Source organism: Pleurodeles waltl, chromosome 4_2 (genome assembly GCF_031143425.1).
Source record: "Pleurodeles waltl isolate 20211129_DDA chromosome 4_2, aPleWal1.hap1.20221129, whole genome shotgun sequence".
In the NCBI taxonomy this organism is placed as follows: domain Eukaryota; kingdom Metazoa; phylum Chordata; class Amphibia; order Caudata; family Salamandridae; genus Pleurodeles; species Pleurodeles waltl.
This window is the reverse complement of record NC_090443.1, coordinates 330,700,555-330,727,222: the sequence shown is the minus strand read 5'-3', so window position 1 is coordinate 330,727,222 and position 26,668 is coordinate 330,700,555. Positions and strand designations below refer to the sequence as shown.

The 26,668-nt window shown below is 45.3% G+C and overlaps 1 protein-coding gene and 1 long non-coding RNA gene across 3 annotated transcripts; one reads left to right on the top strand and one right to left on the bottom strand.

Annotated features, from left to right (window-relative positions):
- Window positions 1-8,146: 8,146 nt before the first annotated feature.
- Window positions 8,147-13,609, bottom strand: LOC138292626 (uncharacterized). The gene is made up of 2 exons (XR_011202741.1): window positions 13,413-13,609; window positions 8,147-8,459 (listed from the first exon to the last, which is right to left on the bottom strand). It is a non-coding gene; the product is annotated as an uncharacterized lncRNA (long non-coding RNA).
- A 561-nt stretch (window positions 13,610-14,170) lies between these two features.
- Window positions 14,171-25,377, top strand: MAFF (MAF bZIP transcription factor F). Of its 2 annotated transcripts, none has more exons than XM_069231333.1 (3): window positions 14,171-14,307; window positions 21,003-21,055; window positions 22,684-25,377. In XM_069231333.1, exons 2-3 carry the CDS (start codon window positions 21,020-21,022, stop codon window positions 23,110-23,112), a joined length of 465 nt encoding a protein of 154 aa, XP_069087434.1. In that variant the 5' UTR covers window positions 14,171-14,307; window positions 21,003-21,019; the 3' UTR covers window positions 23,113-25,377. The 2 variants fall into 2 exon arrangements, with proteins under 2 accessions (XP_069087434.1, XP_069087433.1); XM_069231332.1 differs by lacking the exon at window positions 14,171-14,307 and adding an exon at window positions 14,325-14,705.
- The last annotated feature ends 1,291 nt before the right edge of the window (window positions 25,378-26,668 follow it).

Sequence of the window (26,668 nt, the reverse complement as noted above, 5' to 3'; positions counted from 1 at the left end):
AATATTTTGCCTACCCGGGGAGGGCCTTTGCCCAAGGGGCCGCTCCCCTTATGGGTAAGGATAATTTTTTAAAAAACCTCCCTGGTGTCTAGTGGTTTCTGCCCTAATTATATTAGGCCAATCTGCCCCCTGGGGTGGAGGGGCAGAAATGGTCTAAAAACAATTTGGCCCCCCAGGGAGTGACCACTGTCGAAGAGGTCGCTTTCTACACATAAAAGAAAAAAAAAAAAGAAAAAAAATGATCCCTGGTGTCTAGGGGTTATCTGCCCCACGGGGGCAGATCAGCCTAATTATATTAGGCCAATCTGCCCCCAGGGGGCAGAAATGGCCTAAAAATGATTTGCCCCACTGGGGAGCGGCCCTTGCCCAAGGGTCCGCTCCATTTATACGTAAAGATATGCCCCGGGGCAGAAATGGCCTAAAAACAATTTGGCCCCCCAGGGGAGTGGCCCTTGCCGAAGGGGTCGCTCCCTACACATAAAAAAAAAAAAAAAAAAATTATCCCAGGGTTTTTCTGCCCACCCCCAGAACTGGCCTAAAAATGATTTACCCCCCTTGGGAGTGGCCCTTGTCCAAGGGGCCACTCCCCTCATGTCCATTTCGAGGTAAAAAAAAATCCCTGTTGTCTAATGGTTTCTGCCCCACCTTTTTTTTTTCTCTTTTATGTGTAGGGAGCGACCCCTTCGGCAGTGGTCACTCCCTGGGGGGCCAAATTGTTTTTAGGCCATTTCTGACCCCCCCCCCCAACAGCGCCTTGAGACCCTAACAGGTGAGTAGTGCGCTTAACAAATTTTTTGATTGATTGATCCTGGATTATCCTAGGCTCCAAACGTAAAAAAAATTTAATCCCTTGATGGCAACAGCCATATTTCCTGCAATCATGAGTTGTGATTAGTATTTTCTTTTGCTTTGGATGCTGTATTTTGTTGATAGTGCTTCAGCTTTGCCACAAGATCACACTGATTGGGACCATCTTTGGCCTGTCCTTCATCACTTTGTAGATTGATTTTCAGAGATCTATGTTGCAGGAAACGAAATAGCTGTGGATGAGCGTTGGTCCTGTTCAAGGGCTGTTTGGTTTTTAGGCAGTACATTCCTAGAAACAGGGCATGCTATGGAATTAAGATGTATATGCTGTCTTAGAGTAGTATAGGATATGTCTAGAATTTCAGGGTGTACATTGGTAGGGATGCCACAATTGACACCACTGGTTGTCCATCCACTTTCAGAGTTAGTGAGAAAATGTTATGGTAACTTGGTAGAGATTTTTTTTTTTAACAAAGGTCACCATTTTTATGTAGATAACTTCTACACTGGTGTGCAATTGCTCAAGGAATTGTTCAAAGTGGAAACTGTTGCTTGTGGCAGAGTCCACTTTAACCATAAAGGTTAGCCAAAGGAGCTTGTTTGTAAAAAAAACTTGAGAGGCGACAGTGCAGTGCCTTGCACAGTGATGAACTGCTAGCTGTGAAATTTGTTGACGGGGGAATGTCTACATGCTGACTACCATCCACGATAAAACGACTTTACCTGTGACTGGTTTGCGTCAGGGTGCTGAAGTGCGCAAGCCTGTGTGCACTTTCGACCACAATAAGCACATGGATGGCATAGATAGAGTAGATCAGAGGTTGGAACCTTACACTGCTGTTCGTAAGGCTTACATTTGGTATAAGAAGTTGGCTATCCTTTTATTCCATTTAGCAACCTTTAATGCTTTAGTTGCATTCAAGGACTGTTTCTCCAGAGTCAAGGATGACATTTTTTCAGTTTCAGGAATCTGTGATAGGGAGCCTTGTTGTAGTGGAACTGGCAAGTGTTCCTAGAGTTGGAGTGTTAGAGGATGTGGTTAGATTTAAAGATCACCACTTTGCTTATTACATTCCTGTTCTGCTTTCCTTCTTATCTCGTAATCAGAGCTTACAGAACATATCAAGAATGCACTTCTGAGTTCAAAGAAGACTTTTATTGTTGTTAATTCTTCTAAAACCACAAGTTCGTGAGAGACGAATTAATAGATTTCGAGCACACGTTCAATGAAAACAAAATATATTTCAATTGCAATGTACACAGCAGGTTATATTTATAAGATATTGAATGCAAAGCAAAACAAATACTTCACCGTGTGAGAAACTATTTACAGCTTCATCTTTCTGGGGTCTGCAAGTTGATGACTCCGGTCAACTGCGAGAAAGAGATTATCTACCCACACGGGAGACTGGCAACTGGCACCAAGTTCCAGCCTGAAGTCAGGCAGATTCGAATCTAATTCTCTGAAGCCCGTGTCATCCGTTACAAAAGCGTGCCCCCTCCTCTCAGACCCGGGAAAACTACGCAAGCCTTTGGAGACTGGCCAGATCTCCTAGACTCCTCCTCTTCCCAAGCCTGAGCAGAAAGGAACAACACCAAATGTACCCGCTCTTTTCAGGTCTAGTCTGGTGTGAGCAAAACATCTTGGTTCATCTTGTGCAAAAACACAGCTTGGAAAAATACAGCTTGGATTCTCAACTGCAATGTCTAACTCCACGTTAAAGGCAATAGGCAGCTAACCTAAATATCAAATGCAATGTCTAATGTCATATCAAAGCTAATAGGCAGCTGAGCTGAATACAAAATGTAAGGTCTAATATCATGTCAAAGCCAAGAGGCAGCTAAGCTGAATACAAAATGTAATGTCTAATATCATGTCAAAGCCAATAGGCAGCTGAGCTGAATACAAAATGCAATATCTAATAGCATGTCAAAGCCAATAGGCAGCTAAACTGAATACAAAATGCAATGTCTAATATCATGTCAAAGCCAATAGGCAGCTAAACTGAATACAGAAAATAATGGCTAATGCCATGTCAAAGCCAATAGGCGGCTAAACTGAACAAAACATATAATGTGCTACTGGTGAACATTGAGCAACTAATATGCGCAGTGGTGAAACACAAAGTCATTGGTCAAACAAAATTAATCGCATCACAATTCCTCCCACACCCAAAAAAACAATCCCTGTAAGAGAAATAGAGTCTGTACGCAAAGAGGCATACAGGAGAGTCATATACACTGCCCTGAGTGTCCTAAACGTCGGCCGTGTGTGCCTGCATGTTTTAAATTGTACCTCACGCAACCGTGAGCGTAAAAGTGAACTGCCTGGTCTGTATTGTTTTATAATTTTTGTTTAGTTTCACTGTTGATATCAATGTGATGTATTTAATTATGGCTGTTGCGTTTGTAGTTTTGTATTTACTTACAATAGGTTTGTGTTTCCCTTTTTGTTAAAACAAATGTGATGGCTGTGTGCGTGGACTAACGCTTGGCTGGCTGTGTGCATAGACTGGCGCTTGGCTGGCAATGTGCATCAACTGGCACTTGGCTGGCGATGTGCGTCAACTGGCACTTGGCTGGCGATGTGCGTCAACTGGCACTTGGCTGGCGGTGTGCGTGGACTGGCGCTTGGCTGGCAGGGTGCATGGACTAGCACTTGGCTGGAGGTGTGCATGGACTGGTGCTTGGCTGGCGGTGTGTGTGAGCTGCCATTTGGCTGGTGGTGTGTGAAGGCGGTGTGTGTGAGCTGCCATTTGGCTGGTGGTGTGTGAATAGTGACTTGCTGCTGATCACTACACACACTGCTAGCCAAACCTCAGTCAACACAGTCTGTCAGGCGGTGTGACTGCTGTGTCAGGCATGTGGGCGTATGAAAGTGATGGGCCCTTGAATGGCGCTGTCTGTTGATGTGAGTGTTGTAATGTGCTGGGCCTGTGGTTGGCAGCATGAATAGTCTTGTGTGTGTCACTCATGAAAGGTGTGTGAATGGACTGTAAAGCAGTTGGTGCTGTGACGTGGCTTTACAGCTTATAAGCTGTAAGTCATTGGTTCAGTTTTTTGACCTTTCAATTATTAACAGTGCTTTTCATTTTTGTGAAATCTTTTGTTAAGAAAATTTTATGTTTGGAGCCTAGGATAATCCAGGATCAATCAATCAATCAATCAAAAAATGTATTAAGCGCACTACTCACCCGTTAGGATCTCAAGGCGCTGTAGGGGGTGTGGGGGGTAAGGGTTGCCGGTTACTGCTCAAAAAGCCATGTCTTGAGGTGCTTTCTGAAGGTTAGGAGGTCCTGGGTCTTGCGTAGGTTGGTGGGGAGGGAGTTCCAGGTGTTGGAGGCGAGGTGGGAGAAGGATCTGCCACCGGAGGTGGTGCGTTGGATGCGGGGGACTGTGGCGAGGGCGAGGTCCGCGGTGCGGAGGTCGTGTAGGTGCGTGGAAGTTTACTCGTTCTTTGAGGTAGGCTGGTCCAGTGTTGTGGAGGGATTTGTGAGTGAGTGGAGATGTGCTTGTGGCGGGGGAGGTTGAGGATGAGACGTGCGGCTGTGTTCTGGATTCGCTGGAGTTTTTGCAGACGTTTGGCTGTGGTACCGGCGTAGAGGGCATTGCTGTAGTCCAGCCTGCTGCTGATGAGTGCATGGGTGACTGTTTTTCTGGTTTCTAAGGGAATCCATTTGAAGGTCTTCCGTAGCATGCGAAGGGTGTTAAAACAGGAGGGCGAGATGCTGATGATTTGCTGGGCCATGGTGAGAGATAAGTCTAAGATGATGCCGAGGTTGCGTGCGTGGGTGGAGGGTGTTGGGGGAGGTCCTAGGGCGATGGGCCACCAGGAGTCATCCCATACTGTCTTGTTGGGGCCGAAGATGATGATTTCTGTTTTGTTGGAGTTGAGTTTGAGGTGACTTGCTGTCATCCATTTGGCGATGTCGAGAAGTCCGGCGTGGAGGTATGTCTTGGCGGTGGAAGGGTTCCTGGTGAGGGAGATGATGAGCTGGGTGTCGTCAGCGTACGAGATGATGGTGATTCCGTGGGGACGGAGGATGTTGGCGAGCGGGGCCATGTAAATGTTGAAGAGGGTAGGGCTGAGGGAGGATCCTTGGGGGACCCCACAGATGATCTTGTTTGCTGGGGACTGGAAGGGAGGGAGGCGAACTCTTTGGGTTCTTTCGGCGAGGAAGGAGGTGAGCCAGTCTAGGGCCTTGTGTCGGATTCCTGTGTCAAAAAGGCATGTGCGGAGGATTTGGTGGCATAGTGTCGAAAGCTGCAGAGGTCCAGTAGGATGAGGGCGACGGTCTCGCCCTTGTCCACTCTGGTTCTGAGGACGTCTGTGCAGGCGATGAGGGCGGTCTCAGTGCTGTGGTTTTTGCGGAATCCTGACTGGGAGGCGTCTAGTGCGTTGTTTTCGTCTAGGAAGTGAGACAGTTGGGTGTTCGCAATCTTCTCAGCGACCTTGGCGGGTAAGGGGAGAAGACAGATGGGGCGGTAGTTCGTGAGGTCTTCCGGGTCTGCTTTGGGTTTTTTTGAGGAGCGCGTTGACTTCGGCGAGCTTCCAGATGTCTGGGAAGGTTGCGGCATCGAAGGAGCTGTTGATAACGACACGGAGCTGGGGGACGATGATTTGGCTGGCCTTGTTGAATATGTGGTGGGGGCAGGGTTCCGTGGGGGTGACTTGTGTGGTTCTCACAAGATTCTGTCAACCATGATGTGTATCAGTACGGAAAGTGAGAAGAAAGAACTCGCTTACCTTCCCAAATTACTTTCAACAACCACAAGGAGCGAGCATGCTACCACGTCTTTTACTTCTGTTATGTCCCAAACACTCAAGTTATGAAAATTACAGTTTTTAACCTTTGTCTAAAGTTGGCACAATTAAAAACACATTATATTGGTGGGTAACCACAAGGCAATTTTATTGCACTTCTTCTCTCAGTTGGGAATTCAACTCCTGAAAAAAAACTGTTCCGCCTTCATCAGGCATCGAAGGACACCCCTGACATTCTAGGTGTCTCGGTGGGAGCCCAATGATGAAGCATGCCACCAACTAAGTTGGTAGGTGAGGGGTCTTTTTAACAAAACCTAGGGATGTTTGTTTCACAGTTTGATTGTTTGGGACATCACAGAAGTAAGAGACTTGGTAGCATGCTCATTTCTTGTCTAGGAAAAATCTACCAACTGTAGACATGTTTGAAAACTAGACACCCAGGGGATTACAGGGTGGAGTGCCTCTTGTGGATCCCAACAAGTTTTCTAACCCACGATGCCCTGCAAACCTCAAAATGTGACTAAAATCATACATTTTTCTTGCATTTCTTTGCCATATTCTTCCACAAACAGATGTAAACCACAAATGTCCTACCACCCAGCATTCCCCTTGGTCTCCTGATAAAAATTATACCTCACTTGTGTGGGTGCCCAAAGCAGAGTCAGCAGTAAAAACATTTTTTTAAACTGCCCTTTTGGACCCACTTTGTTTCCCCCTCAAACGCTACCGTTTTTTACTCTTCCCTTTCGCAGGCACTTGGCCCACCCAGACAAGTGAGGTATCATTTTTATTGGGAGACCATGTGGAACGCTGAGTGGTAGGAAATGTGTGGCTCCCCTCGGATTCCAGAACTTTTCATCACAGAAATATGAAGAAAATGTGTTTTTTACACAGTTTTTGAGGTTTGCAAGGGATTCTGGGTGGCAGAACCTGGTGAGAGCCACACAAGTCACCCCATCCTGGATTCCCCTAGGTGTCTAGTTTTCAAACATGTACAGGTTTGCTAGGGGTTTGCTACGTGGTGGCTCAGCTAAGGTCCAAAAACCACCGCGAACCATGTAGCAAAAAAGTGTCAGTTTTCACTACAAAAAATGTGGTGTCCACGTTGTGTTTTGGGCAGTTTCCTGCTGCGGGCACTAGGCCAACCCACACAAGTGGGGTACCATTTTTATCAGGAGACTTGGTGGAATGCTGGGTGGATGGAAGTTTGTGGCTCCCTTCAGATTCCAGAACTTTACACCACAGAACTGTTGGTAAAATGTTTTTAGACCACATTTGTGGTTTGCAAGGGATTCTAGGTGACAGAACCTATTGAGCCACACATGTCACCTCATCCTGGATTTCCCTAGGTGTAGTTTTCAAACGTGTACAAGTTTGCAAGGTTTCTCTAGATTCTGGCAGAGCTAGGGCCCAAAATCTACAGATAGGCATGTTGCAAAAAAGGGGCAGTTCTCAGTGCAGAATGTGATGTGTCTATGTTGCATTTTGGGCCGTTTCCTGTCGTGGGCACTAGGCCTACCCAGAGAAGTGAGGTACCATTTTTATCTAGAGACTTGGGGGAATGCTGGGTGGAAAGACGTTTGTGGGTTCTCTCAGATTCCACAACTTTCCACCACATAAATGTCAGGAAAATGTGTTTTGTAGACAAATTTGGAGGTTTGTAAGGGATTGTGGGTGACAGAACCTGGTGTCAGCCACATCACCACATCGTGTATTCCTCTAGGTGTCTAGTTTTCAAAAATGTACAGGTTTGCTAGGTTTCCCTAGGTGCCGGCTGAGCTAGGGCCCAAAATCCACAACTAGGCACGTTGCAAAAAAAGGGCTTCTAAACTGCACATCTTATGCCCATTTCAGAAATACGTAGGTTTCCTTAATACCTATTTTATACTCTTTACATTTTAACAAATTAATTGCTGTATACCCAGTACACAATGAAAAACCATTGCAAGGTGCAGCTCAGTTATTGACTCTGGGTACCTCGGGTTCTTGGTGAATCTACAAGCCCTATATATTCCTGCAACCAGAAGGGTCCTGTGGATGTAATGGTGTATTACTTTAAAAAATCTGCCATACTTAAAAAAAGTTACAGATGAAAACGTAAAACACAAATGGTTGTTTTTTAAACTCAAATTCAATATTTTTGTTCCAACTTTTACTTTCTATAGGAAAACCTTGAATGATCTACACAAATGACTCCTTGCTGAATTTAGAATTTTGCCTACTTTTCAGAAATGTATAGCTTTCAGGGATCCACCATTGGTTTCACACCAATTTCTACCACTAATTGAAAGGAGGTTGAAAGCACAAAAATAAGAAACTGTCTCCAGGATGTTGGGAAAAAGGACACAAATTTGGCATACATACCTTATGTGAACAAAAAGTTATGGAGCCCAAAGCACGAATATGACAAAAAAACAGGCTTTTGGGGAACCTAGCACGAAGAGGTTAAGAGGGCAGTTCTGTAAACAGTATGATTTAGCTAAACAAAGGACAAAAAAGCCTGGCAAACACTAAAAAATGTTCTACCTGACGCGTCAAGAATTTTCAATTCTATTAAGGACACGGAGGCGAGGATTATGCTTCTCTTTCTATGCTTATTTATTCACAGCAGCCAATCAACAGAGAGTAACAAAAACAAAACATATCCCATCATTCAATATAACACGTCCGTACCATAGAGACATAACCACTATAAAACCATACGAGGATAAAGCACTTCCTCTTTCTTTGCGAATGCTGAACCAATAAAGTCAACAAGAAAGTCTGTAAAAGCCGGATCCAAAAGGGGAATCCAAAGGACCGAAGGCTAACAACGAACAAGAATCCAGGAGAAAAACTTCTCAGAAGTCCAGCGAGTGTCCAAGACATCATTGTTTCTGATCAAAACCTAAGAAAAAAGAAACATGACCAGTCATAGACTACGGCAATATCTTAGTAATCAATATCATAGCAAAACATATGCAATGGGAGGGAATGCAATAAACAGGACTATAAATATAAAAAGATTGAAATACTCAACCCTTAAATTATAGTTTATTCCTGTAATCTGGGTGGGATAATCCTCGCCTCCGTGTCCTTAATAGAATTGAAAATTCTTGACGCATCAGCTAGAAAATGTTTTATTCTATTTCAGGACCGGAGGCTTCAGATTATGCTAGTTCAAAGCTGACTTACCACCACTGATGACATATCTAATATGGGTTTGTAATAAAAGGTCTTGAAGGTCGACTCTGAAGACCAGTCCGCTGCTCTCATAATATCTTCTAACCTAACTCCCAAGGAGAAAGATTTAGAAGCCATGGCTCCGCGAACAGAATGAGCTCCAAAAATGGAGACGTCAATACCAGCTTCAGCCAGGATCCATCTAATCCATCTAGCTAAAGTAACAGACGAGACAGGGTTGAAAGGCTTTTGAAGAGCAATCAAAAGTTGACCCCCAGGGTCTCTCCTGATCTCTTCTGTAGCCGCCTCATAAGCTTTCAAACACTGAACTACACAAAGTTTGGGGTTATGAGGAAAGGCTGGATAGGAAACTGAGGAGGTACCGGTCTTAGTGCGTCTGAAAATAGCAAAGGAAACTCCCGAGGGAGAAAACATCTTTCCAGCTAGATCTAGAGCTCTAACATCCGATACTCTTTTACAAGATATTAGACACAGAAGTAAGGTGAGCTTGGCCGAAAGTTGTTTACGTGTCAAAAATCTATTATCTGGCCAAGAAGAAATAAACTAAAGGACAATGTTAACATCCCAAAGGGACGAGTAACGAGGAAGAGGAGGTTTGGCAAGACGAATACCTCTCATCAATTTGCAAACTACAAAGTGTTCACCAATCAGTTTACCTGAGATTGGGATGTGACCAGCTGAAATAGATGATCTATAATTATTTACAGATCTGTAAGCTAGGCCTGAAGCCGCTAGGGAAGCTAGAAAATTAACTACTAGATTGACATCAGCTTTAAAGGGATCTGAATCCCGTTCCGCACACCAATGAACCCATCGTTTCCAGGCAGAGGAATAACGCTTGTGTGTGCTGGATGACCATGCCTGATGGATGAAGTTAGAAGCTTGTTCAGAAATGCCTGGCATGAGCCATTGTCTCCGGAAATTTTCCAGGCTACCAGTTGTAACTTACCCGACACCATCAGAGGGTGGGGGTTCCCGAGAGGGTCCAGCAATAGATTGTATTGATGTGGAATCCGAAGGGGGAAATCACACAATAACTCCAGAGCTAGGGGAAACCATGCCTGCGGTCTCCAAAGGGGAGTCACTAGGGAAATTCCCACTCTCTGGCGGCGAACCTGGGCCAGAACTCGGGGGATCATGCTGAATGGGGGAAATGCATATCCCCGGTGAAGGGACCAATCCTGAAGGAAAGCATCCGTGGCCGCTGTCTCCGAATCTGGTCTCCAACTGAAAAATAGGGGGAGCTGACGGTTCAGTCTCGAGGCGTACCGGTCTATGGAAAACGGACCCCACAACTGGTGCAGATGTAGAAACACCTGTGGGAGGAGTCTCCAGTCGCTGCCGTCCCGCAGGAATGTGGAGTTCCAGTCTGCCACTGTGTTGTTCACTCCAGGAAGATGTTCCGCAATTACTGAGATGCGGTGCTGAAGACAGAATTGCCAAAACTCTTTGGCAATCTGAGCAAGAATCTGAGACCTCGTACCACCCAGTTTGTTCACATACCTGACTGCAGATATGTTGTCCATTCTCAAAAGAATGCAACAATCCGACTTCAGGGGAGACAGACTTCGAATAGCAAAGGAACCGGCTAACAGTTCCAGACAACTGATGTGGAGGTGAAGTTCCTCTTCCGTCCAACGATCTCCCGTGGTCAGAGAACCGCAACGAGCACCCCAACCCCATCTGCTGGCGTCCGACTCCAGGATCACATCCAGCGAGGAGCCGAATATTGCCCGACCATTCCAGGCTTCCATATGATTCAGCCACCACAATATCTCTGATTGGGCTTCCAACGACAGAGGAACCTTGTCTGAGTAAGAGAGACCTTTCTGAAATCTTGAGATGCTGAAGGGCCCTGTAGTGAAGGGGACCCGGGAAAATGGCCTGAATCGAGGAGGATAAAAGACCTACCATCCAGGCTAAGCTCCTCAAGGACACACTCTGTTTGGATAAAAGAAGACGCAACTCTTTCTTTATATTGCAAATCTGCTGGGGAGGAAGAAACAAGAGGGTTTTCACAGAGTCTATTTGGAACCCCAAGAATTTCATCTGTTGAGAGGGAAGAAGGCAAGATTTGGGTTTATTGAACAAGAAACCCAGATTCTGAAGAAGGGTGATTGTCCAAGTTAAGTGATCTTGAAGGACTATTGGATCTTGGGCCATAATTATCAGATAGTCGAGATAGACAATCAGGCGAACTCCCCGGGCGCGGAAGGATTCCACTACTGGTCTTATCACCTTGGTAAAGCACCAAGGAGCGGAGGAAAGACCAAAGGGGAGAACCTGGAACTCAAAGCATTGATTCATCCCAAAAAATTGGAGAAAACCCCAATGGGGAGGAAAAATAGTAATGCTTAGGTATGCGTCCTTTAAGTCTAGGCGAACCATCCAATCTCCTTCTTGAAGAATGTCTCTTAGGAGGTGAATTCCCTCCATTTTGAAATGCCTGTAGACTATCCAGGCATTGAAGTCTTTGAGGTTTAGAACCAATCTTGAACCACCGCCTTTCTTGTCTACTAGGAAGATGGGGCTGATGAACCCTCTTGGGTGGGGAGTGAAAAGGCAAATAGCTCCTTTTTGGAGGAGAGAACGAATCTCTGAACTTATTACCTCTTGGTCTAGACGGGAAAAATGGGAAGGGGGAGAGAGAAAACGTTGGACAGGGGATTGGTAAAACTCCAGCTTGAAACCCTGAATGGTCTCCAATACCCAAGGGTCCCTGGTTAATTTCTTCCATTCTAAAAGACATGTTTGGACCCTGCCCCCAATAATTACTTCTGAGAAAGGAATGAGTCTCACCTGAAGTGGAGGTATCCTGGGAGGAACCTTGTTGTCCTTTGTAGAAGTTCTTGCGGAAGCGGGCTCTCCCTCCGCGGGGGCGTGAGGGGTAGAAGGTGGACTCTGCCTGTTGGTCTCCGTAATACCCCCGACCACGGGCAAAGAATCCTCGTCTGGGGCCTTGATAGTAGGGGCGGCCTGGAGAGCGACCCCGCATACATCTGGCCCTCCGAAAAAGAGTCTCTCTGAAAACCTTTTTTAGAGATAATTGTGTCTTGTCCATAGAGTTGAAGGTAGCTGCAAATTTTGATAAATCTTTAATGAACGGTGTACTGAAGAGGAGACCTTGGGCTACCTGACCTGCTTCAGAAGATGCCAGTTCCTTGAGCTGGGGATCAATGCGCATCAAGATAGAGCGTCTTCTTTCTGTCGAGATCGCAACGTTAGCATTACCAAGGAGGCAAATAGAACGCTGAGCCCAGCCCACGAGAATATCAGGGTCAATGGGGGTGTTCGATTCTTTAGATACGTATGCTAATTTCTAAATCTTTGCTAGCGGACCCGAGAGGTCAAGAAGTTTGTCTTGACAAGATCTCCACGCTCGGTCCAGGCCCTTCTTGGGGTCTTTTGCCCACTTTTTAAAAAAAGTAACCATGGTGGGGTCAATATCAGGAGTGTCAGTGACTTTACCATCCAGATCTGGTCTAGGGCATTCTGCTTGAAGTCTAGCCCTGACCTCCTTGTCGAAGCTAGCTCTAATGTGATCCTGCATTTAAAGAGCTACTTTGTGGGGGGGGTCCAGCTGGAGGATCGGGGGTGGACAATGTCTTCTGGATTAAATGTCAAGACTCGGGGAGCCTTAGTAACAGGGTTCTTAGCTTTGTCTGACCTTTGCGTTTACTAAGACCAGGATGCTCGCTCCGAGTAGAGTCAGATTCGGAGTCTGAAGAGATCTTAGCAGAGGATTAATCAGATGACTGGTCTGAATCCTGAGCTTCCTGAAGCTTGGAAGAGCTATAGCCATGTTCGCTCTGGATGGAGGCAGTTAACTTATTGAAAAATTCTGAATGAGCCCATTTCTTGGCTTTAGAATTGCCCTTGGAGGTAGATGGTTGGTCTTTTTGGGCCTCTTCTGCAGCTGTGATGGGAGGAAACCAACCCTTCTGGCGAGCAAAGCTCTCAAAATGTTGTGTAAGGGGTCCCAAGGCTTTTGCCAGAGCCTTATTCATGGTTAGCTGGACGCTATTGTCCAGGGCACCCACCAAATTTTCTTCAAAAGATGGGGCATCTTCCCCAAAATATTCCTCCTCCTCATATGAAAATGAGTGGGCCATATTAAAGTAATCAGTGTGGGTATCTGAATTCAAGGGTAGTCCAAGACTACAGTCAGGGGGAGTGCGGAACCCCAGCAGGCTAGAAGGCACCAATGATAGTAAAACGTGGAGGGAGCAGCCTGCAGCACTCTAGGCAGAGCCTATGCACAATTTTCCAACCCTGGGCCAATCAGAAGGACCCAGGGCGTCAGGGAGCTTAAATACCTTAAAGGTGTATGAAAAATAACCAGGAGTACTCAGCCTGGGGAACAAAATGCTGTGTAGGAATCGAGGGAGAGGCAGGTTGCCACTAGCGCGCGATAGTTTTGCTTGTAAAAAAACGCTAAAACCTTTGAAAGGAAAGGTAATGGGTGGAAACAAGCAGGAACGGTCACACGCGTGTGAGTGAGTGAAATAAGCCGGTACTCCGGGTCCCGAAGGACCGAAATATCTACGGGCGAAGCCTCGTAGAATACTCCCGTTCCACTCTCAGGTGCCAATAAAGAATGCTGAGCGTGCGCTCGCATGCAAAGCGGTAAATAAGAAAAAGAGGGAAAAGCACTTACCTGGCTGCGGCAGCAGCAAAGAAAGAGGAAGTGCTTAATCCTCTATGGTTTTATAGTGGTTATGTCTCTATGGTACTGACGTGTTATATTGAATGATAGGATATGTTTTGTTTTTGTTACTCTCTTTTGATTGGCTGCTGTGAATAAATAAGCATAGAAAGAGAAGCATATTCCGAAGCCTCCGGTCCTGAAATGGAATTAACTGCAAAGAGGAGTGGAAATGGAGGAAGGGTAACGGTGACAGGAAGCAATACTGGCACCTGAGCGGCTGTTTATTAAATGGTTTGCCACGTGACTTGTGCTTATAGTGACGTGTTTTCACACTACTTGTCGTTTCTTATTGGTCTGATATTAGCGGCTGAGAAAAGGTGACAGAAAGCGAAGGCACAACCATCGCCTCCTTTTCTGTCGCAGAAGAGTAAATTAGCCCTCCTGGAACACAATAAAAATCCTGCTGCCCTGCTCGCGTAGTTAATAACAAACATGGCTACGGCGAACATTTTTATCATTTATATTTTTATCGCGCACATGCCCTTCACAAACATGGTTACCCCAGTCACTAGTTCCTCACAAACCGCCCTTCTCAAAGATGGCCGCAGCAAGGCACTGCGCCGAATCACCGCTCAAACCCCACCCTCTTGTGAAGATGACAACAGTTCAGGCCGCCCTCCTGCTTCCAGTCACATGCCCAGTCTGCGCGTCTCCTATTGGTCGCCGGTGACGTCAGGCCATGACTCTGTTTTTATGAATGGAAGGAATCTCTATGAGGGAGTGAGTAATTCCAGGAAACTAACCCGCTGCTCACAACTCAGCACATTCCGGAAGCATAACAACAGAGCGGGCCTCACCCCCAGAGAGCGGGGTGCGCGGGAGCCTTCACCCGGTCCTTAACCCGGTAAGAAAAAGCACACTATACTCGCCGTAGTGACTCTTCTATTTTCTATATGGTTTACAGATCTGGGGGTGGCCTGTGGGGCCCAGTGATGACCCAGATCCTGGACCACTCTTCGCGTAGGCCGCCATACCGGCGCAGACGTCGGGAGGTGGGCCATGCGAGTGAATGAGGAGGGAACTGCCCATGAACTTTGCACTGGTAGTTCCTGCTCATCCTGGCGTGGGTGGGAACGGACGACAAGCCTTGCCATCCCTTTAAGGGTCTCGGGAGGTCGTCTTCGAGGCACGTGGTACGGCCTGGGTGTGCCCGGGTTAGTGGTGGTAGGAGGCTGTGTGGCATGCCACCCCAGTTTGCAGCATCCATCTACCTTAAAAGCGGAGTTTTGGAAACCACTTCAGGTACGCTCCACGCCTGTGCGACAGGTCCTTTAAAAGAGCCATGGAGGTGAGCGTCAATGTATGATAGTCAGTCCATCTCCAGCTGGCAAATAATCTTATTGTGTATAGATTACGCTCCACTGACTTGAACAAGCGCAAAGGGACGCCTGAGCGGGTGTTATTAAATATGCAAAGATAAACGCGGAGATCTTGGGGACTGAGTCAGCTGATTATCATGTGGATGGAAATTTATTTTGTTTTTTACTTATGTCGTGCTCACGTGGTCTGATACAAGTTAAAAATGGACAGGAATTGAAGCAGCAGTGCTGAGTATGCAAGAGTATACAAGCGATCTGTTTGGCTGTGAGTGTCAGTAGATAAAACCTCATCGGCCTTAGCAAATCAGTATGTTGTATTATTTTGTGTTTCTGCGTCATTCATTGGGCATCAAAGTAAAAAGAAATAGGACGGGCACAGGGTTCAGTAGGCAAGACTAAAGATGGAGACCGGCAAGGGTCTGAAAGTCAGCGAATGAGTACACCTAAACAAAAACCGCATGCTCTCTGGTTCTTTCCATATTGAGAACTCCCGTCGCTTTAAATTAATAATTAAAAAAGGACCTCTTGCCATAGGACAGAGAAGGTTACAGAGTTACCATAGAAGTTAGAGGTCATGTCTCTTTGTTGAAAGCTAGGTAGTGATATTTGAAATACCAAACGTTACCAAAAAAAACTGTTCAACAAACTGTGCGATAACTAATAATCTAAGGAGGGTACTAAACAGAGCAACTTTTAAGGTATATATCACCTTTGTTGTAATCTGCAGCCAGAGGGCTTTCGACTACATCATCACTCAAAATGAATGCGGTGTCTGATGGGGAAACGCAACTCTTTTAAGGCTTGATCGTTTGATAACAGGGAAAGCGTTTTGTTTCAGGATTTAAGCAGGACCTGTCGATTTACGGGAAATGTCTGCTTCTGGCCCAAGCCGTGCCTCTATTTAGATGGATATCTGCCAATCGTTCAACAAACGCCAATCTAATTTATACAGGAATGTAATGACAGTGTTACTATTTGAGAAAAAACTTTAAAGGTGACGAGTAAATGCCTCATTCGAGTGACAAAATGAACACTATATTAAGTTAGCGTGAATAGAGAGTCTTTTTGAAGTGCACACAATTATCAGGGTCTCCTCGGGGCGCTTTGGGTGGATTTTGGTGCTGAAAGGAGAGCTCCGGCCCTGAAGGCTTCTCAAATAGAGCAGCCTCTCCGCCCATCATATAGGGGGCATCGTGTCGAGGCGTTAAGAATATGATCATTTAATGTCTTGCCTCTCTGGTGAGACTCCCCATAGTGTAAGAGTACCCGCACACCATGCAGTGGGGCAGCGGACAGTGTGACCTTTTGGGAAGATTATGAGTCATCCATATAAATTTGGGGGTTTCCGGCCCAAGGCTAGTCCAGTTAGGGGTTCACTTTTTTCCGAGTCACACAACTGCAGATCTCCGCGGTAAGCACATTAATCTTATTAAGATCCATCTTCCTATGATTGGAACCCCTGAAGTGCAAGCCTCGTATGTATCTCAATGGTCAGTACATAGATAGATCTGCAGCAGTTGCACGAACCTTCTGAACCATTTCGCCAGCTGCAACACGCCCACTCCTATGTTACCCGTCTTACTATTTGATCAAACGTGATGGATGCAAACCCCCTATGAGACGGCTATGAATTTCCTGGCTTGATGCACTCATTCAACTGAGTGTCCGTGTAGTTATTTTAGGAAAATAATCTTCTGGAGTTTGCACAGAGACCCTTTCGAATCTGAATGCAGCTGGTGATTCCTGGGTAGCTTCTCTGCATTTAATGCAAATCCGGAATTACAGCTGCTTGTTCCTGTTTTAAGCGAGGCTTTCCTGGTAAGCACACTTCCCTCTGTGGAAGGGCAGGGCACTTGACACATTAAAGGGGAAGTGCTGTCCAACGGTCTTTATGTTCGGCAAAACACTCTTCAGTCACTGAACTGCAGCCATCTCTTAGTGTTAAAATACTTTTTTCGTTCCTTTTTTTTTTAACAGGATTCCAGTTTGGTAGTCGGGTCTCTCCCTCGACTAGGTGACCTCAGCCGGCCTCTGGCTGAACCGGTGATGCCCCTGAGGACACAGGCTGCTGTGCCTCGGAAGGGAGGTGGCAGCTCGCTCAGATTCTGTGATCTGAAGGAGGCTTGTCCCCATGTTAGTTAACCTCTGTCTATCCCAGGTACTTGAACGCACAGTACTAATGTTGATCCCTGCGCCGCTGTCCTTTTATCTTCATCCCAGGGCAACCCATTCCGCCCCCACCATGGTTTGTACAACTGAACTCATTCCTTCCTTATATGTATTCCTTTCCCTAACCTTATCCACACTTGTCGACTCGCCATCACTTAGAGAATGTGCGCTTCTTCTTGATTATATTCACGCTCAAGTAAAACAACATTCATTCATAGGCTTTAATAGGGCCCCTCTTTGCAAGCCTGACCCACTTTCCTAAAATAGTTTATTCTCGTTAATTTTAATGGGGGTCACCCTCTTAAATATTCAACTTCACTCATGCATGAGCTAGGTCAGTGGTTCCCAACCTGGGGTCCAGGGACTCCTAGGGGTCCGCGACTACTTAGAAAATTACATAATATTAACAGATTAATAAAGTGTACATAAAGAAGCTAAATGTACAATTGAACATTTTAAAACGTACTGTAAATGTGAAGGAATCTGAAGCTGGAGGCTACAAAAGTAAATTGGTATTCTCTGATTGATTCATGGGAGCAATGTAGGTGAATCCAACAGAAAATAGAATGGACAATGAGTGGGCTCAATTGAATTTAGAAAAGGTCCAACCTTTCTATTAAAAGTAGATTTTTTAAATGTATTTATGTGTTTGCAAGTTATCATCATTTGTGTATTTGTTTGCTGAATGTTTTTTTTTTTTTTTCCCTGTATTTTTTGTGTTTTGTTTCGTGGTTCAAATCATCAACAGTGCTTAGGCCCTTGTCCCGGCTTCCAGTAATGATTAGTTGGAGTCCGTGGATTCCAATAATGATTCAGTGGGGGTCCCAGTAATGGCTAAGTGGGGGTCCCTAGAAGTCAAAAGGTTGGGAACCACTGAGCTAGGTGGTTAACAAGTGTGCATATCTGCTTTTGTATCATTGTCTGATCTGTCACCACAAAACCCTTGTTCTTAAATATCGGACTTCACGCTCCTCCGCAAGCTAACTGGTTCACAGTTAAGCACATTGGACTGCCTAGTCCCTGTAAGGTTTTGTAGCTAATGCAGGAAAGCCTTTAGTTTGTTCGATTGGGGGGTGGGGGGGCTGGGAGGGAATACAATCTGTATAGAAACTCTTTGGTGTGCAGTTCTTCTGTGGAGAAGATTGAGCAGTGAGACTTCTTAGGTCGCAGCCTACCAGACATCACAGCTGTCTGGTTTGCTGAAGACATCTTGGGGACTTTCAGAAAGTTGACCTAGGGCGACATTCTGCCCGTTAAATACTATTGGCTTTGTAACTCACATTTTCTGGTTTTCTGTTGGCTGGCTTTATTAGCTTTAGGCTTTCCAGGGTCAGTTTGTCCCTCCTGCCGCCTAAACTGTGTTTACTGTATTCTTCCATGAACTCCCTTTCTGTAAACAGGCCTTTAAATCTTATCTTGTCACATTTGCTGTGCATTCAAAGACTGAGGTCAAATGTCAGGTGCTGTATTCCAAGGGTTTCTTTCTGACTGCAAAGTGAGAGGATTTATGTGCAAAACCTGCTGGATACCGATGGTAGGAAAGATGTTATTTCTAGCACACAACATTCAAATGAAGTGTGTATGTATTTCAGAATTAGGAACACAAATCACATTTTGTATTGTTTCTGAAGTGTGTTGAAAACAAATACTTTAATATGATCAAAACAAATCATTACACTAAGTGATGCAATTTTCTTACATTTTTGTTTGGTACTGTATAGTTTTAGTAGTAAAACTTTGTGCAAACGTAATGGTCATTTCAGTTGAAAATGTGTTGTCTATAATGACAGTGTGCTACCATACCATGCATACTCCGCGCTACGTCACTCCAGTCTACTCCACACCAAAGCACTCTATTCTGCACCAATATACCTTACACCACTCCACTCTGCACCACTGAACTCTATGCCACTTCACGCTATGCGTCTACTCTACCCTGTACCATTCTACCCAATGCCAATGCACGCTTTGCCATTCTACTCTACGCCACTGCACTCTACACCACTCAGTGTAGGCCACACCAATCCACTCAGCACATCTCCACTCTACGCCACTGCACTCTATGCCAATGCACTTTACTCTGGGACACTCAACTTTGTGCCCCTGCACTTTACGCCAATCCACTGTGCACCACTCTAATGCACTCTGGGACACTGAACTCAAAACTATTTTACTAATTCATTACACTCTATGCAACTGCACTCTATCCTGCACTAATCCACTTTACTCTACTCTGAAACAATCTGCTCTATGCCACTGCACTACTCTAATCCACGCCACTCCACTCTCAGTGCACTTTATGCCACTCTACTCTTAACCTCTGCACTCTACGCCAGTGCACTCTTCTCTTCATCACTGTACTCTACACCACTGAACTCTGACACTCTACTCTGCACCACTCCACTCTCTGCCACTGAACTCCATGCCACTCTCCTCTGCAGTACTCCCTCTATGCCACTACACTCTACAGCACTATACTCTACTCTGCACCACTCAGCGCTATATGCTGCTAAACTCCACTCTGTGCCACGCAAATCTCCAATGCTGCATTCTATGACACTGCATTGTATGCCAGTAAATTCAATGCCGCTGCACTCTACACCACTATTCTATGCAACACTCTACACCAATGCACTCTAACCCAGTCCACTCTACTCTGTGCCTCGCCAGCGTATGTCATGCTATGCAAAGCCATACTATGCCACTCCAGTACTTGACACACTCTGCCAATCTACTCTTCAACACTCTGCTCCACTCTTCGCCATTCTACTGTACGACAGCCCATGCAACTCTCCTGTACGCCACAAACTTTAAGCCATGCTGAACAGCAGCCACGCTGGTGTACAACATGGCAAAGCCAATAGCTATTGCATATGTAGGACCTGTTGGCTTTGCCAATGTCTGTTGGGGTTAGTGGGCACAACCCGTAGGAGTACAGGTTGGCAGAAATCTTTTTGCTCCAGCAGCTACCTACCTGCTTCTGATGTTGCAGGCTGAGGTTTATAAATTTGACTACAGATGGTGGAGAACTTGGGGGCGAGGCAGAAAAGCCTTGCACTAGTTACTGTTCTTAGGAAAGCCAGCCCCTGGAAATGTCAGGTAACATAGGAGCAGGAATCTGGTAGTGAAATGCATAACGGCTGGAGATCTCAGGAGTACGTCTGGTTTGTTGCTAATAGGTCCTTGAACTATTAAGCCCCCTGCCACTCTGTTGTATGTATGTCGTGTTTTTTAAAATACATTTCATTTAACCAGAAGATGGATCTTTCAAGTTCAGGCCCCACAAGTATGTGAGCTCTGCTTGGGCTGTCCTATTAATTGGAGATCACCAAAGACTTATAGCCAGGTACTTTTGTGCGGGAATATGTGACAGAACAACTAGGTCCTAAACAACTATAGCCTAAACCACTACTGCTAAACAACTAAAAAGTCTCTACAACTAAGTACTGAACAACTACTGTCTGAACAACTATTGTGTCTGAATAACAATTGCCTGAACAACTAAAATATATATATATATATTCTAAACAACTAATAAACCAAAAGGAAAACCTTACCTTAAAATTAGTTGTTCAGGCAATTGTTATTCAGGCACAATTGTTGTTTAGACAGTAGTTGTTCAGTACTTAGCTGTAGAGACGTTTTAGTTGTTTAGCAGTAGTGGTTTAGACCTAGTTGTTCAGGATGTTTCCCTTTGTGCGGCCTCCGCAAAGTGGAGAGGGCTGGACAGGAGGTCTGTCTCCATCTAAACTGGCATGATGCCTATGGGATGACCGTTATCCTGAAGGACCGCAACAGACGGTTGAATGACCTGGTGATAGTAGAACGCAGGACCACAAGCAGTGAATGTAAAGTGACATTTTCTGTGGGGGCTATTTTATTTTTAGCAAAATTCAGAAGCCGAGGGACCGAAGAAAGTTGCGAAGCCTCAGTTTGTCAGGAATGACACTGATCGACTGCCACATAGAAACAGCACAGTGTCAGGGTGGTATAGCATTTATTGAAAAAGGCTTTTCATGTTGCAATAATTATTCTTTTATGTTCTTTGCAGGAGCAACAACCCAGGCCATGTCCTCAGACGGAATATCTTCAAAAGCACTAAAGGTGAGGAGCTATCCTTGTGCGCACAGAGAGCAGGTCTCGGGTTTTCCAGCTCCCTGCTTGAGTAGCTCATCCAGCCCAAGTCTTTGCGCTCCATTGTGGGATTGATAGTTATGTTTATAACAATACAAAATCAGGACTACATGCATCAGAATGCAAGGACAATTCCTTGATTGAATCAGCTTCTCATGCGGGAGCCCGGGAACCTGGAGAGCTCTGAGAGATTTAAGTTGCTGCTATATTTTTAAGTGCAGAGCTGTAGGAAAATAAACAGGGTGATTCTGTGGCTGTCAGCCTCTTTAAAAGGTCATATTGTAGGCTTATAATAAGTCTAAAACTTGGTTTGGATGGGAACACAACAAAGCGCTGTGCGGGTTCATTCTCGCCCATAAGGCACAAACGCAGAACTGTTAGAGGACCGTTTGTGACCTTCCAGACACATAACCCTGGAACTATCACACACCCTTAAGTCACTGCTCCCTGATGGAGTTTACGTAGCTGGAGCGCATCAAATCCCAGTGGCTTGGTGTGTGTAGGAGCACGACCCTGATAAGGGAGGCTCTGGAGAGTGACAGCCACCTCTGGTAGGTACCAAATAACATAATAATGTTCCTGGCATTCATTTTGTTCCGTAGATCATGGGTCATTGACCCAAAAAGCCAGTCAAGACTGTCAACAAAGGGCACGTGTAGACCAGATAAGGAGGTTGGATCTATCATGGGTGTCAATTCCTGATTGATTTGGCAGCTTGCCCCAGAAATCTAAATGATGTTGGACAGCTGTGTGTACTTTGTAGCTTTTAAATGTTTAGCACAGGGGCCATCCTTATTTCTAGTTACTCACAAAATTAAAATCATACTATGGTCGGTTCGTTCCACTTAAACAGAGTTGATACACACTGCACATCTGAATGGATGGTGCACCATGCTGTACATTTAAGCATAAACACGAGCCATACCAACTCTGCGTTACTCTCTCACCTTGAGCCACCTTGGATCCTCTGTGCCAGGTCATCTCCTTAGTTAAAAGCAGAGGTCATGTATCCTAAAGCGAACAGACTGTAGAGAGGAAAGCCTGTAGGACAGAGAGTGGAGTTGGAAGAAAAATACTGCCAGTTTCCTACCACCAATCTGACATGGCAAAACAGATACCTACTTTAAAATAAAAAACTTAAATTCAGAGGATCTCCCTGGAAGTTCCCACCATAGATCGACTGTGTATATATGTTCAAGTGGCATGTGTTTTAAAAGGTTGAACCTAAGATGCATCACCTCGTTAGCATTATCAAACTTAAGGGACTTTTTAAGGGACATCACCCTACCGACTTGCTTTCAGAAACCCAAATGTTGAAGGGGGGGGGGGTGTCGTGTGTGTGTGTGTATATATATATATATATATATATATATATATATATATATATATATATATATATATATATATATAATTTTCCAGGGGCCATCACCCTCAAACGAGACTCACTCTTGGCAACCCTACATTTAAACCGTATGCTTTAAGGAAGAGTTCTCACCAATCTTCCCCTTCCTTCTCCCCCCAAGTGAACTTTCCCACCAAACCAATTTTTCAATGACTGTTGAGAAATCCAGCACATTATTTGAATTTGTCTCCAACAGGTGAAGAGAGAGATGGGGGAGAACACCCCAGTGCTCTCGGATGATGAGCTGATGGGCATGACGGTGCGGGAGCTAAACCACCACCTTCGGGGCCTGTCCAAGGATGAGGTTGCGCGACTGAAGCAGCGGCGCCGCACCCTCAAGAACCGGGGCTACGCAGCCAGTTGCCGGGTGAAGCGGGTCTCGCAGAAGGAGGAGTTGGAGAAGCAGAAAACCGACCTGCAGCAAGAGGTGCAGAAACTCGCCCGTGAGAACAACACCATGCGTGGCGAGCTTGATGCCTTGCGTGCCAAGTACGATGCCCTGCAGACCTTCGCACGCACCGTGGCGCACGGCCCTGTCGCCCCAGCCAAGGTGGCTGCCACCAGCGTCATCACCATTGTCAAGTCAGCCAACGGTGTTTCCTCCAATCAGGGGGCATATTCCTAGTCTTGGTGCAGAGCGGGTTGGCGGACGGATGTCGTTCTTGTGTTCCGTCCATGTGCTGGACACTGGGGTGCCTCCTACTCACCAGGGCCGGGCACAGAGCCCAACAGCTGCCACTGTTAACAGGCCAAGAAGTGCCTCAAAGTCCTGCACTGAGAGAAAGTCTCCAGTCCGCGAGGCATAGTGAGGAGAAAGTTAATTACATACCCTCCTATGCAGCAAGGATCATCTCTGCCTCAGAAGTGGGGCTTAAACCAGCGATTTATGGTGGTCAGGGAACGCTACTACCCACCCTCATCTGTGATTCTTTCCTGTTATGCTGCTGCACACGCCATCCAAACCCAATTAAAATTCTTTATCCCAGGACAACATTTTGTTGGAGGCCGCGATATGGTGGTCATCCTAAAATAGAGGTAATCCTGCCCTAAGGATACCACCAAGCTCATAACAGAAACCACGCTTGTCAGTTGAACACTGTGTTGTAGGACAGAGGCAGGTAGCCCTAGTAACGTAAGGGGTATGGGAAAACAGATGGTGAAGGAGAATGTTGGGGGGGATTGATAGGAAGGCCAAGAGTTGAAGGGCCTATTAAGAGCATAAAGTGCTCATGTGAAGCGACTCTAATGGAAAAGAAGGACCTTACAGTATGAGGTAGGAATATAGAGTATAAACCTTGGGTTCTAAATAATAGGGAGCTGAAAAGACAGGGGATGGAGAGAGAAAGTGGCAGAAGGAGAGAGAAGGCAGGTTAAAATAGGACAGATGGTGAAACATGAGAGGAACAAGCATTTGCAATGTAATGGGTCTCGCATGTGCTCAAGTTAGAGCTATTAGTGGTGTAAACTCCTAACTGGACTTTTCTTGCCACATAAATTGAGCATGAAAAATAATAAGTTTCACTTAAGCGAGCCGATTCAAAGCACCACGCCATGAACACACAAAAGGAAAAAAAGTTTGCTTGCAGTCAAATGTATTGGCAATTAGCCATGTAACAGGGTCGATGTCCAAGGCGATAACCAAACTGCCCCAAGGAGGGAAAAATGTAAAGCATTTACCCATGACAACAAAGGATTTTTGAAGGGCAAGCCCATGAACTAGCGATAGTGAGGGGCGTGAGGTGGGCGTGGTTAAAAGCCCAAATAGCTAACATGTCGAAAAAGCAGCCTTTGCGCACTTCTATGCTCGACCTAAAAATGGGAAGAGCAAGAGACAGAGTGCAGAAAAAAGGGAGGAAAAGACTTGGAAGGTGAGGAAGTGGAATATAAAGAAATGTAGGGACGCAGAGAGAGGGAGAATACACTTTAGGAACAGACAGCGGTAGAAATTACGTAGTGAGAAAGGAAGTGCATGCAGGTTTTGGGAATGTGACCAGTTGGTATGGGCACAAGGTCCTCCAGCTCCGATGTGCACAGATATTGTTTTATATACAGTTTTTCATCAATCCTCTAACTCCAAACCTCCTATGGAATGAATAGGATTGAGAATTACACCCATTTCCCCACCCCAGTAAAAGCACCCCCGCTGCACCCCTCTCCCCATTTCCCCCAACAGATAAAGATTGTCCTGGAATAAAGGATTCATCTCCTGATCAATTAGTCAGGAAGTGATGCCAGTGATACCGTGGAATTGTACTATGATGTAATTTCCTATCTTATAGCCCTGGACCACGCTCCCATGAGAGGAGGGGTTTTATATTTATGATTATCTAGTAATATATTTTACAGAGAATATCTCTCCATCGGGGGGGTGAAAGGGAGGGGGAGCGAAAAGAAGAGGTGGACTGGCCTGTTGGGAAATTCAGACTAGAAGCATAACTCTGCTGTCTGAACCTACTCTATTTTTGTAATCTACAGTAATTTTGCTGCATGAGGCTGAGATCGCTGCATCCTGAGGTATAGCTCTGCTCTCAGCCTGAACGATCAGTGTGATATGAGGGGTAGCTCTGCTGGTCAAGTCCTGAACCTGTAGGATATGGTGACCTACAGGATAGTTCTTCTATCTAAACTTCTCACATGGCTGCCTCTACCTCTCTGTCGCTCACCCTCCGTAGTTGTCTCATTATTTATTGTACATATATAAATTATTTACAACTTTGAGGTTCTTCTATCGATACTGGTACAACTACTGTTTTATTTTGTTATATGCGAATAGCCTTATCACCTGTTGTGGTTTATATCAAATGTATTTATTTTCGGAGTCCTGTGACCGTCCTGATGCCCCTTCTCCCTTTGTATTTTATATATTTCTTCAATAAAATTCAAAATGTTAGATGTAAATGTGATGCTTAATCTTTCAAACATACTGCCGTGTAATGGCAAAGGAGCATTGTTGGTAATGTATGTGTGCAAGGCATGTGTCTGTTGCTGATAAAAGATGCCCGTGCAGTCACCCCTTTATTGGACCCAAACTTTTTCCCGTCTAAGCCAGGGTAAAAAAAAAAAAATTAGTTTTGCAAGTCTTTTTCCCAGTTGCACCCGCCTTGCTTAAATAACCGATCAATATAGGCTGAATGTCTGCTTTTGAGAATCGACATGTGCATTCCCTTACAACTTAGCTATGGTACATTTTATTTAGGAAATTATTAGGATATTGCACTTATATACCAGAGAATTCATGATTGCTAAGGTATCTAGTTTGTTGGAATGGGGTCCTAGTCGGTGCCATTTTGAAGGGTTTGAGGGACCTTGGGTAAAACATATTTTGAGGGCCCCTGTACAGAGCAACTTTCAATTTTTTTATTACCCATTTTCTGCTAATTTGCATGATGCCAAACAATTTTAAAATGTATATTAAACTTTAACAGGTGCACACAAAAACAGACCTCTGAATAGGTCTTACCTGGGACCACAAAAATCGATGACACTAGATGGAGAGACGGAGTGAGAGGTAGGGAAAGAGATTTAGGTAGAGGAATAGATAGAACGAGGTCAAAAAGAGCCCTTTGGAAACAGCTGGCTGACCGCACAAACGGAATTTCACTCCCTTCAAACCCCCCTACAAATTGAGCCATCCCTACACCCGTTCAAGGAGGTCGGGGAAACTTTTTAATCAATGCCTCATATCGGAACTACAGATCATAAAGTGAACACGATTTTGTGCCTTTTTATTACCCCTTGAAAGCTCATCAGAAACCAGACCAAACATCGAGCAATTATCTACAGGCAAACATTTGTGCCAGCAGAAATCTAAACCAGGTTGGGTCATACCAACTCATTTTACAGTGGTCACAAGTTTCATAATCCTAGACTGTTACCTACTTGCCAGCTCCAGTGGTCGCCAATCATGTTGAGGAGCGCAGTGTAAAAATATGTACGTTGCTGACCAGTGCATGGCCATGTCCTAACGATTGCCACAGGCAAAGAAGAAAAACATGCAGAAGAGATGTGTAAAGTTAGCACTGTTAATACCCACTCAACAACTTGCACATAGGAAATTGGGGAAAACCTAAGCTCTCCTTCTTGGATCCCTGTGCTGGGAATAAGCAACCCTTATAACTCACACTCTGGATTAGCACCTTCTGCCTGCCTTTGCAAGATTCAGAACTATGCACATTTTTAGG